The 15404-nt window shown below is 36.4% G+C and overlaps 1 protein-coding gene across 2 annotated transcripts in view; it reads right to left on the bottom strand.

Moving 5' to 3' along the window:
* The window catches only part of STK4 (serine/threonine kinase 4), a 68950-nt gene that overhangs the window by 41497 nt on the left and 12049 nt on the right, over nt 1-15404 (bottom strand). For both annotated transcript variants that reach the window (XM_008588982.1, XM_008588983.1), the window contains exons 4-6: nt 12433-12547; nt 7931-8095; nt 437-604 (exon numbers count right to left, since the gene is read on the bottom strand). In XM_008588982.1, the coding sequence (XP_008587204.1) occupies nt 437-604; nt 7931-8095; nt 12433-12547 (448 nt within the window). The remainder of the gene's footprint in view (nt 1-436; nt 605-7930; nt 8096-12432; nt 12548-15404) is intronic.

Below are 15404 nucleotides of genomic sequence, written 5' to 3'. Positions count from 1 at the left end.
GCTAATGTTGACTTGTTAAAATGTGGGTGCCTAAACTATTAAAAGTACATATTATATATCGCACAAGTCAAACTCAGCATTTCTATGGCCTACGTCCTGACAGAGGGCTATCAATACACAACCTATGGAACGGAGAGGAGTGGATCACACTTAAATTAATTAGTGACTACATCTAGAGTAAGTGGAAGTGCCAGGCTGGCCAGGTAGCTTAGTTGGTTAGAGCGCAGTACTATAACATCATGGTCAAGGTTTTGGATCCTCCTACCAGGCAGCCACCAAAAAAGAGTCAGTGCAAGTCTATCACCTACAGTGACACGTCAATTATATACAATTAATTCATTTATTGTTTGGAACCTAACCAAGTAAGCCATTGAACTAACTTTCTAATGATAATCAGGAACTAACCACCCCACTGGTTTCCTGTCCATTTCCTTACCCTCATTGGATGGATATCAGCATAAGGAGGCTTTCCTTCAGCCATTTCTATGGCAGTTATTCCCAGCGACCAGATATCTGCCACACAGTTGTACCCAATTTCTTGAATCACTTCTGGAGCCATCCAAAATGGTGTTCCTATCACTGTATTCCGCTTGGCCATGGTATCCTAAAAAAGAAAAAGGATATACCAATACGAAGCATTAAAACAACCGAGGAAAAGAGATTTTTCCAACAATAAAAAATGCCTTGTACTTACAATACATATAAAAACCATACATAAGGCATAATCAAGCAAGTCACAAAAAAAATTCAAATGACCAAGAAACATAAAATGATTCTCGATCACTTATTAAAACACAAACTAAAATAAGATTGACAAAAATTTCTTAATTTAATTATAACTAGTGCTGAAACAGGCACTGAAATACAATGTTACTGGAGTATAAATTGGTACAACTTTTTAGTTGGCAGATTGGCAACACTCATTAAGCTTTTAAATGTCCATACCCTTTGATCTAAACCTATTTCTAAATATTTATCTTATCTAGATATTTATCTTATGTGCAAGACATAAGCACAAGGACTGTAGGAATGTTTACAATGGGGGGAAGGGAGAAAAAGGAAACAACTCAAATGACCATCAAAAGGGAATAAGTTAAATACAATAAATATCCATACATTGAAATACCACATTAAAAAGAAAAAAATAAAGACGATATATATTTTTCCCAGTATGGAAAAAATGTACAAGATACATTAGGAAGCAAAAAAAATAGGTTGCATTATATATAAAATTGCCCTGTTTTTGTGAAAGGAAAACACATATAACAATGATCATAATAATAAAACAACTAAGAAGAAGAAATACTGTTATATCATTAAAAAAACCTGGAGAAATATACACCAAACTATCAACAACAGTTATATCTAGATGGCAGAATCACTAAGGACTTTTACTTTCCATCCCATATATTTCTATAACATTCTGATGGTTTACATGAGCATGTATCACATGTGCAATCAGGAAACTTAAAAATATATTTTAAAATGATATATAAAAAGTCTTAGTTTGTGGCTTAAAGAATATGTAGATACAGTAAATACTATGGCAAATAATCACTTTCATACTTTCCCCGAATGGCATGGCCCTATTGAAAGAGAACCTTCCTACAGTTCCTGTACTCTAGGAAGAGAAGGATTTTAAAACAGAACTAAATATGCAAAAGGATTTCCCATCATGATCACCCATGTTCCTTCTGAAATACCTGTGACTTAGGTTATGTCAGTCAGGAGCAAATGACAGGTAATACTTTTAATTTGATCTCACTCTGTTGGTCCCATGTAAAAAATTAACACAGGAACTAACTTACTGCTAAGTCATTTCCTTAGCCCTAAAGCTTCAAATTTGCAGGGGTGGTTTCAAATGGTGGTAAAGTTGTTTTCACTGGGTTATTTCAATTATAAACAAATACTTGAATAGCTAGAATTTTTAAAAAATTAATTGCAACAAGTGGATATTAACCCCAACTAGATCTGTATTACAAAATTACGTTAATACCCCAAACAAATGAAAGTAGAAGACCTTGGAGATGAGTGAATTGCAAAACTGCCTCTTCTCTGAAACACCCTGGATAGCCTGAGCCTCCATTTTTATGGGTATTATGAACGCAGAAGACAGGAAAAAACCCTGAGGCCAATCCTAAGTGGGGATCCAATAAGAGTTCTCTACAAAAAGATGCTCCCTTAAGGGACAAATCCTCAATACAAAGGTACATGACAAAACGAAATTCGTATAACTTCGTATAATGTATGCTATACGAAGTTATTACGGACAACACCAAGTCAAGGGTTAAGATCCCCTTACCGGTCATCTTTTAAAAAAAAAAAAAAATTACGTTAGTACAATAGCATAGCAACAGGAAAATATGAAATCCAGAAACAGACTGTGGAGTACACACACGAGGGTACTTCAAAAAGCTCGTGGCAAAATAGAATTAAAAGCAAATACAAATTTTTCTATGAACTTTTTGAAGACCCTTCATATATATGTATAATATAACTGTCATTTTAAATCAGCAAACAAAGAAGAGATTATGCCAGAAAAAAGAAAAGAACTGGGCATCTGTCTAGTCATTTGTAAAATTCTACACTTAAATTTTCACCTTATACTTTCTTCAAAATAAGTTCAAATGGATTGAAATTTTAAACATTAAAAATAAAACCCAAAAGAGTACTAAAAGAAAGTATAGATGGACAGTTATATAATGTTGGAGCATGACATCAAAACTTTTAAGCATGACATCGAAGACAAAAACCATAAGATAAAGGATAGATGGATTTTTCTATGTACAATTTGGAAACTTCTCTATGCAAAAAAAAAACCCAAACTATGGGCCGGCCCGGTGGTGCACTGCTACAGTGCGCCGCTTGGGAGCGCGGCGGCGCTCCCGCCGAGGGTTCGGATCCCACATACAGACCGGCCGCTCATTGGCTGAGCGAGGTGCGGGCACAACACCAAGGGTTGCAATCCTGTTGCCGGTCCTGGGCCGGTACGGGCTTGACACTGAGGGTTGCGATCTGTTGCCGGTCACGAAAAAAAAAAGACAAAAAGGAAAAAAAAAAAAAAAACCAAAATATAATTTATATTAAAAGACAACTAGCAAACTAGGAAAGATATTTCAACATACACAACAAAAGATTAACAATTTTAACATAATTTTTTTCAGTTTTGGCTTATCTTTTTAAACAAACAGATTTTTTAAAAAGGTCCAACATTCGATTAGAAAAATTGACAATAAGATGAACAGTTCATTTACAAACAACTAATTACAAATGGCCAATAATCAAATGCAATAATATTTTAATTACTCTGAAAATGGTAAGGAAGATACAATTTATTGCCCATCCAGTACTGGCAAGTATGAGGGAAAATGGGCACATCTATATACTGCAGTTGGAAGCAGAAACTGTTCCCTTCTAGAAGCATTTTGGCAATATTCATCAAAAGGCTTAAAATTTCACATTTTTTCTGGCCCATATTCCAATGTAAAGAAATTAACCTAAAGATATACTCAAGGAAATGCTGAAAAGTTTAGTTGCAAGGATATTTATCACAGAGATTATGTTTATGATGGTAGAAATACTGAAAGCAACCTAAATGGGCACCCAACATCCAACTGTAGAAAATAAGTTAAATAATGGTACATCCATACAACAAGGTACCCATGTTACCACCAGAAATAATATTGTAGATTTCTGGGGAAAGATGACAGATTGAATACATTTTATTTTCAATCCCTACCAAAACCCACTAAAAAGATACTAAAGGGCTTTTTTTTAAAAGGAATAAATCCACAAGAACAAAAAATAAAGAGGAAAGAAACCACAGCCAAAAAAATTTTTCAGTTGGAAAGCAGATGGCCAAGTGGCAACCTACTGAACAGCCTATAAAACGGAATCTTGAATTAGTTGCTGGGAAAACAGGGAAACAGGTTGATGGTAACAATAACCCTACCAAAAGACTTAGAAACTGGTGGCATCAGGTACAGTTAAGAGGTGTAAAAGTGGACCTAAAAACAGGACGACTGGGTTGAAAGACAGTTAAGAAGCAGTTAGAGCCCTAGACCCTCCTATCATATAAAGCAACTTGTGGGCTTCCCTTGCCCCACCTGGCATTAGACTGGAGGTGTAGTCTCCACAGGGCGAAATTAAGGATCTCTAGACTGTAGAACGTGTGGGCAACTTTGTGAATCAGGAACATTAAGTGAGCATTTTTACGTCAAATGCTGAAACAATCCCCATCATCACCACCACCCCTACCTGGGACCAGTCAAAGAGGAATCTAAACTTAGTAGCACTGGAGGTTTCCCAACAAATCAGTCCAGCCAAATCACCCTACACTACACTCTCACTTTATTTTAGTGAAGAAAAAAAATCTGTTTTTTCTTTAGCAAAACAACTCATGTGTTCATTGCAAATTTAAAAAAAGAATCAATAAATAAGTTCAGGAAGGTTGCAGGATACAAGATAATATACAAAAATCAAGTGTATTCCTACACACTAGCAATGAATAATCTGAAAATAAAGAAAGCAATTCTATTTAAATGGGATCAAAAACAATAAACAACTTAGGAATGAACTTAACCGAATATGTGCAGGACTTGTACACTGCAAATTATAAAACGTTAAAAAAATTAAAGAAGATGTAAATAAATAGAAAGACATCCTGTGTTCATGGATGAGAAGATTTAATACTGTAAAGATGGCAATATTTTCAAATTGATTTATCAAAATCCCAATGGCCTTTTTCCAGAAATTAACAAGCTGACCCCAAAATTCATATGGAAATGCAAGCAAACCAGAATTGCCAAAATAATCTTGAAAGAGAACAAACGTGGAAGACTGACACGTAACTGATTTCAAACCTTTCTACAAAGCTACAGTTATCAGGACAGTGTGGTACTGGCATAAGAACAGGCATATGCTTACATTAAGGGAATAGAATTGAAAGCCCAGAAATAAACCCATACATTTATAATCAATTCATTTTTGACAAGCAAGCCAACACACAATTCACCAAAGAAACAGTAATCTTTTCAACAAATGGTGTTGAAACAACTGGATATCAACATGTAGGAGAATTAAACTGCATGTCTATATTACACAATGAAAATTAACTCAAAACAGATCACAGACCCAAATGTAAAAAACATAGGAGTAAATCTTCATGATACTGCATTTGCTAACGGTTTCTTAGATATGACACCAAACAACAAAACACAAAAGTACAAGGCACCAAAATAAATAATAAATAAACTGAAAAATCGCCAAAATTTAAAAATTTTGTGTTTCAAAAGAAATCAAGACAGTGAAAAGACAATTCATACAATGGAAGAAAAATATTTGCAAATCATGTACCTTATAAGAGACCTGCATTTAAAATATATAAAAAAAAAAACTCTTATGATCAACCATAAAAAGACAAGCCAATTAAAAATGTGCAAAGGATTTGAATAGACATTTCTCCAGAGAAGATATACAGATATCCAGTAAGTACAAGAAAAGATATTCAACATCAAAAGTCACCAGTAAAATGCCAATCGAAACCACAAAGAAATCCTACTTCACACTCACTAGGATGGCTACGATCAAAAAGAAAGTATGTAAGCAGTGGCAAAGATATGGAGAAATTAGAACTCTCATACATCAGCAGTGGGAATGTAAAATGGTGAGCCATTTTGGAACGTTTGACAGTTCCTTAAAAAAGTTAAACACAGAGCTACTATATGACCCAGCAACTCTGTACCTTATAAAAACAAAGGTACACATAAAAACCTGTACAAGAATTTCACAGCAGCATTATTCATAATAGTCAAAAAGGAGAAACAACCCAAATGTTCAACTAATTAATGGATAAACAAAAGCTGGTATATCCATATAATAAAATATTAGTCAGCCATAAAAATGAATGAAGTACTACAACATGAATGAGCCTTGAAAACATTATGTTAAATGAAAGAAGCCAGAAACAAAAGGTCACATATTGTATGATTCTATTTACATGAAATGTTCAGATTAGGCAAATCTGTAGAAAGTAGATTGGTGGTTGCCAGGGGTTTGGAGGGGCAGGGAAGTGACTGCTAAAGGGTACAGTTTATTTGGGGCATGATGAAAATGTTCTGGAATTAGATAGTGGTGATGGTTGCACAATTTTGTGAATATACTGAAAACACTAAATTACATACATTAAAAGGGAGGGTAAATTGTGCCAAGACAGGCAATATAGCAATAATAATATTATAAGTAATTTTTGAGTAATCAATTACTAAAATTATTACTAAATGTAATGAATATTCTTAATTTTAACATTATATCTTCTATACAGCACCAGAAGGATGTATTTTTCTATTTTGTTTCCTTATTAGGATTGTAGTTTAGATAATATTGTTTAGTAATGTTTACTTGTGTGTTAACAACAAAATCTTTTGTAGGGCCCATAAATCATGATATTAAGCTTCTGATTTTTTTTTAAACATCAAATCAATTTCTGCACTATTGCAATAAATGAGACTCTCTAACATGTCCTAGGCATATTTAAAATTAAAAAATAGGGCCGGCCCGGTGGCGCACTGCTACAGTGCGCCGCTTGGGAGCGCAGCGGCGCTCCCGCCGAGGGTTCAGATCCCACATACAGACCGGTTCCCGCTCACTGGCTGAGCGAGGTGCTGGCGCAACACCGAGGGTTGCGATCCCGTTGCCAGTCCCGGTCTGGTACGGGCGCGACACTGAGGGTTGCGATCCGTTGCCGGACACCAAAAAGGAAAATAAATAAATAAATAAATAAAAATAAATTAAAAAAATAAAAACTGTACATAATACCAGTTCTAAACAAAGTACTTATATATATATATATGTTCATTCTATCACCCAAGAAAACCACTTGATATATAATATTGTTGCAAATTTTAGTGTATACCTGTCCAGAACTGTTTCTACTTTTCTGTACATATTTTCATATATACTTATGTATTTTACAAAAATCAGATAATTCTAGACTTCCTGTTTTGAAAACATGTCTTTTCTTTTTTCAGTGCCATGCACTAGTAAGGTAGGAGGAGAAAAAAGAGACTATATCCCAGAATGAGGAGAGTGTTTTCAGTACAGTAACTGTTGAGTACTACCTGGAAGTTTGATGAGATGATGTCTTATTCAAGGAAAGCAGGTTGGATTTAATTTTTGTTCCTCTTATAAATACACTGATTTAGTATAATAGAATTTAAACTTCTATCATTTTTTGTTTTAGTTTTCATTTTTATAAAAGTTAAACAAGGCTGAACTATGTGATCTGAACTCCAGGAAAGGATCTAATATGACCTACTATCTCTTTTGTGACCTATTCTAAAATTTTTACTAATACAATTAAGTCAAGTGCTTAATTGAATGGGTCCCCCAAATTTCATGTGTTGAACTTAATATCCAAGTTCATATGTTGATTGGAGGTGGGGCCTGCAGGAGGTAATTAGGAGTTGATAAAGTCATCAGACTGGGGTCCCCAGGATGAGACGGATGGCTTTATAAAGAGAGGAAGAGAGACCTGAGCTGACAGGCATGCTCTTGCTCTCTCACCATGTAATGCCTTTTGCCATGTTATGATGCAGCAAGAAGACCCTCACCAGATGCAGCTGCCCAATCTTAGACTTCCCAGATGCCAGAACTGTAACAAATAAATTTCTTTTCTTTATAAATGACCCAGTCTCTGGTACTCTGTTATAGCAATGCAAAATGGACTAAGAGGGCTGGCCAGTTAACTCACTTAAGAGTGTGGTGCTGACAACACCAAGGTCAAGGGTTCGGATCTCCATAATCAGCCAGATACCCCCCCCCCCCCCAAAAAAAAAACCAGGCTAAGACACAGTATCATATTTTTTAAATAAGTAAATAAAAGGAATTGCTTCTCAGGACAGAGCTGAAAGTTATCAACAATTTTACTTACTGTAAGTTGACCTGCTACCCCAAAATCTGCAAGTTTTGCATGTCCTTCTGTATTTAGCAAAATATTTCCCGCCTTGATATCTCGGTGTATTTTTCGCATAAAATGAAGGTATTCCAGTCCCTTAAGAGTTGATTGTAATATTGTAGCTATTTCATCTTCTGTTAACTGAAAAAAGAATGAGAATTTCAAATTCTATCAGTTTACATAAGCACATTAGAAAAAAAAGGAAAAAAAATCGATCCAAACTTCTTTTCTTGAACAGGTTTCTAAGATCTAATTCAACCTGTGGACAGCATTTGACTGCTTGTAATACCATTAATACACTGACCACTCCCAAAGTTGTATTTCCAGACCACATGTCTCCCCAAACATCAGATTCATATATCTGACTACACAACATCTCCAAGTGAATACCTAGCAAGCATCATAGGCACAGTATGTCAAAATCAAATTCTTTAGGGCCGGCCCAGTGGCGCACTCGGTAGAGTGCGGCACTTGGGAGCGCGGCGGCGTTCGGATCCCATTTAGAGACCGGTCCACTCACTGGTTGAGCACGGTGCGGGCGCGACACCGAGGGTTGCGATCCCGTTGCCAGTCACGGTACGGGCGCGACACCGAGGGTTGCGATCCCGTTACCAGTCACGGAAAAAGACAAAAAGGAAAAAAAAAAATCAAATTCTTTATACCTGTCACCACCCTGCCCCTCTCCCTCGTACCCACCTAACCTACACTATTCTTCCCACAGTCCTTCCTCTCTCAGTAAAAGGTAACTTTATTCTTTCAGTGTCTCCAGCAAAAAGTCTTGAAGTCATCCTTGAATCTTTTCCATCTTTAAAATATATCACCCTGGTCCAAGTCACCATGATGTCCTGTCTGAAAAATTCTAATGATCTCTCAACTGGTTTCACTGCTTCTGCCTTTGACCTTCTACAATGTATTTTCCACACAGCAGCCATAATGAGCCTTTAAAATGTAAGCTGGATATGGTTAAAACCTGATATGCTTCCTAGGTCACTTAAAACAAAAGCCACTCCTTACCAAGGCCTTATATGATCTGCCTCCCAGCTACCTAATTCATCTTCTACCACTTTTTACCTTGCTCATTCTGTTTCAGCCATGTGGGCCTCCTTGCTGTTCCTCAAACACTCCAAGCACACTCTTTCTTCTGGGCCTTTTTACCGTTTGCTCTCTCTGCTATGATGCTCTTCATCCAGATATCTGTACAATACACTTCCTTACTTCAATATCTCTACCCAAATGTCACCTCATCAGAAAATCAGAGAGGCCTTCCCTACTCTATTCCTAGCCCACTCTCTATCCCCTTATCCTACCTCATTTGTCACTATAGCATATCACTATCTGACATACTATATGGTATTTATATCCTAGTTATGTGCTGTCTTCCCTGTTAGAAACATAACCTACATTAAAAATGTCTTTTGATTTGCTTATTTTTGTATCCCTGGCACGAAAAAAAAATATTTGTTGAATGATGATACATAAATGAAAGTGAGAATGGAGACTGACATAGATTTGATCAGTCCAATGTTGACTTTGCACAGATCCAACCCCAGTCCTAAACAAACTCAATCAGCAAACTCTCACTCAGTTCTCCTTATAACAAACAACTCATATTTAGGACTTGGGGACTAGAAACCAATATACGACTTGGAATTAGAAAGACCTAGCTTTTATTCTTAGCTCCATTTACTAGCTGTATGACTTAAGGAAGTTATTGAACTTTGCCCAGTCTCAGTTTCTCAATCTGTAAAATAAAAATATCACCTTTCTTTAAGAGTGTCATCAAAATCAAGTGATATAAGGCACCATGGTTTAATACCTCCTATACTATCAATCAATCAACAAATATTTAAAAGCACCTATTATGAGCCAGGCACTATATTAGCAATATTAAAAATAGCTTAACAGTTACTAAATGTTTAATCTATGCTAGGCACTATTTTTGCTATTTCATTTAACACTTATAACAACTAAATGAGGTAGGGGTATTATTATTATCACCACCATTTTATAGATAGGAAAGCTGAGGAACAGATGAGTTAAGTAATTTGTGCCAAAGCCCACAGAGCTAATAAATGACAGAGCTTTTACTAATGTCCAAGCAAACACTGCTGACAAGGCAGCAAGCTAGAGTTTGGGGTACCTTGTGGGGCCTAAGAGAACAAAACTCATGGTTTGATTTACTAATTCCTTATTCTAACCAGCTGAGCTAATCAGTTGAGGTACTACTGCCCAATAGAAATATAATGGGAGCCACGAATATAATTTTTAATTTTCTAGTAGCCACATTCAAAAAAATGAAAAGCAAAATTAATTTTGATAATATATTTTACTTAATTATACTTATCCAAAATGTCATCATTCCACCATGTAATCAATATTTTTAAAATTAAAGATTTACCTTTTTAAATAATAATTCTTCAAACTCTGGTGTGTATTTTATACTTACAGCCCATCTCAATTCACACTAGCCACATTTCAAGTCCTCAATAACCACACATGGCTAGTCTACCATTCTGGACAGTGCAGAGTTATAACATTTCGCAAAATAATGTGTAATAATTAATAATCAGCACTTAATAGTTAAAAATTACATAAATATAATAAACTAATATTAAGATATCAAAAAACACCAAAAGCACCATCAAAATTAATTTTGAATTGTTTTAAAATACCCAAAACTGGGCCGGCCCAGTGGCGCACTCGATAGAGTGCGGTGCTTGGAAGTGCAGCGGTGCTCCCGCCGAGGGTTCGGATCCCATATAGAGACCGGTCTGCTCACTGGTTGAGCGCTGTGCGGGCATGACACTGAGGGTTGCAATCCTGTTGCCGGTCGCGGTACAGGAGCGACACTGAGGGTTGCGATCCCGTTACCGGTCACGAAAAAAGACAAAAAAGTCCCATATAGAGACCGGTCTGCTCACTGGTTGAGCGCTGTGCGGGCATGACACTGAGGGTTGCGATCCTGTTGCCGGTCGCGGTACAGGAGCGACACTGAGGGTTGCGATCCCGTTACCGGTCACGAAAAAAGACAAAAAAGTAAAAAAAAAATAAAATAAATAAATAAAATAAAATAAAATACCCGAAACAAAATAACTTAATGCTGCATATAAGCGGCCCTGGAACCAAATTTGTAATTGAATAAATAATTCAAGCTTTGGGACTTCTTTAATTATATCTCATGTTAAGATATTATTCCTAGCTAAAGAATTTGTTATTTGTGTAGGCAAACAAACTAACACTGAATAATATAAATTAAGAAAAGGAGATAGTAGTATGGATAATCCAAAAGTTATAAATCAGGGCTGGCTGGCTGCTCTGTTGTTTACACTGTAGTGCTATAACACCAAGTCCAGATGCCCGTAGTAGCCAGCCACCAAAAAAAAAGTTATAAATTAGTTTTAAAACACCTGCACCTTGGGGCCGGCCCGGGGGCACACTGCTACAGTGCACCGCTTGGGAGCGTGGCGGCGCTCCCGCCGAGGGTTCGGATCCCACATACAGACCGGTTCCCGCTCACTGGCTGAGCGAGGGGCGGGCGCAGCGCCGAGGGTTGCGATCCCGTTGCCGGTCCCGGTCCGGTACGGGCGCGACACTGAGGGTTGCGATCCGTTGCCAGACACGAAAAAAGAGACAAAAAGGAAAAAAAAAAAAAAAAAAACCTGCACCTTATAATCTGCATAACACCTCACAATTTACAAAGTATTTTTACATATTTAAATTAATTTTCACAACTTTGTAAATACTTAATATGGGTATCATTTCCATTTTCCTTATTAAGACAAAAAAAACCCTAAAGACTAAGATTTCCTCTACTTCTACTACTCATATCCACCCACTCATATCCACTCATAGCTAGTCATCTTTCTAAAACGTAAATCAGATGGCTCACTTGCTTGCTTAGAACCCAGCAATGGTTTCCTATGGCACTTGGAATAATATTCAAACTCATTATCATTGCCTACAATACCCAACATAATGTAGCCCTGCCCACTTGTCTAACTTCCTCCTACAGTTTCCTCTTTGCCTATTCCCTTCTATCTACAGTGTCCTTCTACCACTTAAACATGCCAAACTCATTCCAGCCTCAAGGTCAGTGCACTGGTTATTACCCATCTAGAATGTTCCTTCAGGAGTCTTAGAGCTTTCTTTTCCTTCATGTCTTACTTGAAGTGTTACCTCTTCTAAATGACCTTCCTCAACCACCATTTAAAATATTAACATTTAACATTTAAATTTCATTCCATAACCAAAATTGTATAGTCAAATCATGCTAAAAAATCACTGGATTGAGTTGGTGTCAAAACTGCCACATTTAGAGGATGTGAAAAAGTAAAGAGAGAAAAATAACCATGGAAAAGGGGAAACCTGACAGTCACCTCTAGATAGGGTAGTAAGAGAATGCACATGAATAAAAGGCCAGAGAAAAGACGGCAGCATAAGAGACTAGCTCAGCGGCATTGTTTCAGAAGGTAACTTACCGTTTTATTTCGTAATCGAATGATATCAGACACAGAACCAGCCCCACAGTACTCCATAACAATCCATAAGTCTGTGTTCTTAAAATAACTGCCATAATATTTAACTACATGAGGGCTAGAGAAAGAGACATTACACATTAGCGGAATAGCCTTCAAACATCTCTATTAATTCATGCTGTTGAATAAATGTAAATTAATTCTTCGTCTCAAAAGATTAATTATTCATATTTAAGGTTAAAATGGGCAACCTCCTGATAAGAATGCAAAACGGTATAGCTTTTCTGGAAGGTAACACGTTTAAAAAGTACAAATATGGGTGGGTTCTTTAACCAGCATTTCTAAGTCTACAATTTATTCTCAGGAAAAAATACAGATGCTCAAGAAACAGATGCTTATACAAAACTGTGCTCTAACCAGGTCAGCTAAATTATATTGCCTTGGGAGATCTGTCCACCTGTCATAGACAACATTATCATAAGACCATTTTTATTTAAAAGCAGACATAATGGCACCAGAAAGCCATAAAATAACCTAGAATGCCTCTTATAACCCTTACCCTAGACCCCTGCATGTAGGATGTAACTAGTAACAGCCCCAAATCTAGACGTTACATATAACCAATAGAAACCCTGATGAAGTAATTAGGCAGGGCTGTCCTCTCTCTCTCTCTCTCCTTTGATCCTTCCCCCTTCTTGTGATTATGAAATGCTAAGCTCTGCTGGCTCTCTTCGGAGCACATTTCTCAGGGCTACCTGACCTATGCAATTGTCACATTGGTTCAATAAATTCTATGCTTTGTAAATACTTAATATAGGTATCATTTCTATTTTTCTTATTAAGACAAAAAAAAAAAAAGACTAAGATTTCCCCTGCTTCTACTACTCATGTCCACCACAATCTACACAGAAGCTAGTTATCTTTTTCAAATGTAAATCACATGGCTCACTCGCTTGCTTAGAACCCAGCAATAGTTTCAACTGTCATATTTGTTCAATAAATTTTATACTTTATATGTTTGGCCTCAGTTTCTTTTAGGTCAACATTACCATCACAGCACTGTTAATAAAAGTTAAAATTTAGATAACAGGAGTTTAAAAAATAATGATATAGCCATATAATGGAATATCATGAATCCTTGAAAAATGTTATAGGGGAATATTTGATAACACAAGATATCCTTTTTACAAAAAAAAAAAAACAACAACACAAAAACAGCAGGCTACAAAATGGTAAGCATAGTAAAACTCCAAAAAAGAGACATGGAAGGATATATATGTACATCAAGCAGCATTTAGCAACAACAACTTCTCCAAAATGAAAAGTGATTTTATTTTCTTCTTTACATTTGCTTTTTTTCTAAGTAATATACACTTTGTAATAAGAAAAAAACATCACACTACAATCTATTATAAAGAAAAATATTCAGGATCAGATCTGAAATTTTAGATCTTAAGCTTGAGGAGAGATATACTAGAAATTTCAGAGAAAAGTCAAACACCCCATTAAAATGAAATAATCTGCCCTCTGAGAGCTACCAGCTTTAACTGGCTAGAATGTTATCAGGGCCAAAAAAGTTGCATAACAACTGATGATGCTAAAATGAATTCAGTTTCATTAACTCTCAGAATTTCAAATGCTGCTTATCCTTGGGAAACATGCCAATGATAAGGACAGCAGGAAAAAAAACCACACACACACAAAATGAGCATTAATGAAGAAATGAATGAATAAGTCTCTAAAGTACAGATCAACAAACTTGGTCTCCCTTCCCTAAACTGTAGTATTTATAGGAGTTAAATACTACAAGCTATTACTACAAGGCAATTACTTACTTACTGCCAGAACATGTTCTATACAGTCTTGTATTGTCTGCTACATTTTCCTGTACATATATATCCCTGGCCTGTCCAATGAGTCTATAAATTTTCACAGTACAAGGGCTCTGACCTGTATTTTTTGTATTCCTTACAGTGTTTAGCACAGAGTAGGCTCTTCAAAATATCTCCTCCTCAATTAAAAGGCATTTTTATACTCTGTTTGGAATACAGCTCCTGCAGAGTCTATCAAAAGTGGCAAAGTGCCAATCTGCCAACTGGAAAGAGCTTCCATAATGTATTTTATAGAAGAGGAAAAGGAAAACTGCTACCTTAATCTGGTCAATCCAATCAGGAAAAACGGAGGTTTTATATAGTAGACAGTAACCACAAAAATATGAAAAAAAAAAAAAAAGAAAAAAAGAAAAAAAGAAAGGGAGGGAGAAGAGAAATGACCCCCATTCACAAGTCTGTGAGACTTAGAGGCTCCAGAGCAAATTTCCCGGTAGGTAGTAGCCCCCAAAAAAATAAAAAAAAAAAAAAAAGAAAAAAAGAAAAAAAGAAAGGGAGGGAGAAGAGAAATGACCCCCATTCACAAGTCTGTGAGACTTAGAGGCTCCAGAGCAAATTTCCCGGTAGGTAGTAGCCCTACGATACCTGCGATAATGTTGAAGTATTACAAAAAGGAGATACTGAGTTGGTCTGGTGACCAAAAAAGATTCAGGAGAATTAATGCAGCCGCAAATGCAAGACTTTTTCACCCCCCTTCCAACTCCCTAGAGTTGGCACTGTCCCTAACTTTGTGTTTCTTTCAAGTCTAAACAGTCTGGGGAAGCTTGCCCCATCACAGTGACGAACCCATGTTGTTACCGAATTTCAGAGCAAACCACGTGCTGTTCCGCGGTCGCCTTTTGGCCTTACTTCCTGCTTACAGCACTTGGCAAAGTTCCTCAAAAATCAAATACTTAACTACTCTTAGCTTGAATAATTTTTTTAATGTAAAGGAAGGAGTAGTAATACATAAATAAATACTTTTTTATAGACCTATCTGATATTCTAAGATTTCTAGAGCTAAAAAGCATTTGAATTATCTCTTCTTAGCTATCTCTGCAGAAATGTTTTCTCAATAGGAAGTAAAAGAGATCACTATAAAAAAAA

The sequence above is a fragment of the Galeopterus variegatus genome, unplaced genomic scaffold, assembly GCF_000696425.1.
Source record: "Galeopterus variegatus unplaced genomic scaffold, G_variegatus-3.0.2 Scaffold5139, whole genome shotgun sequence".
Classification (NCBI taxonomy): domain Eukaryota; kingdom Metazoa; phylum Chordata; class Mammalia; order Dermoptera; family Cynocephalidae; genus Galeopterus; species Galeopterus variegatus.
The sequence above is the reverse complement of the archived record's forward strand: the minus strand, read 5'-3'. Positions and strand labels throughout refer to the sequence as shown.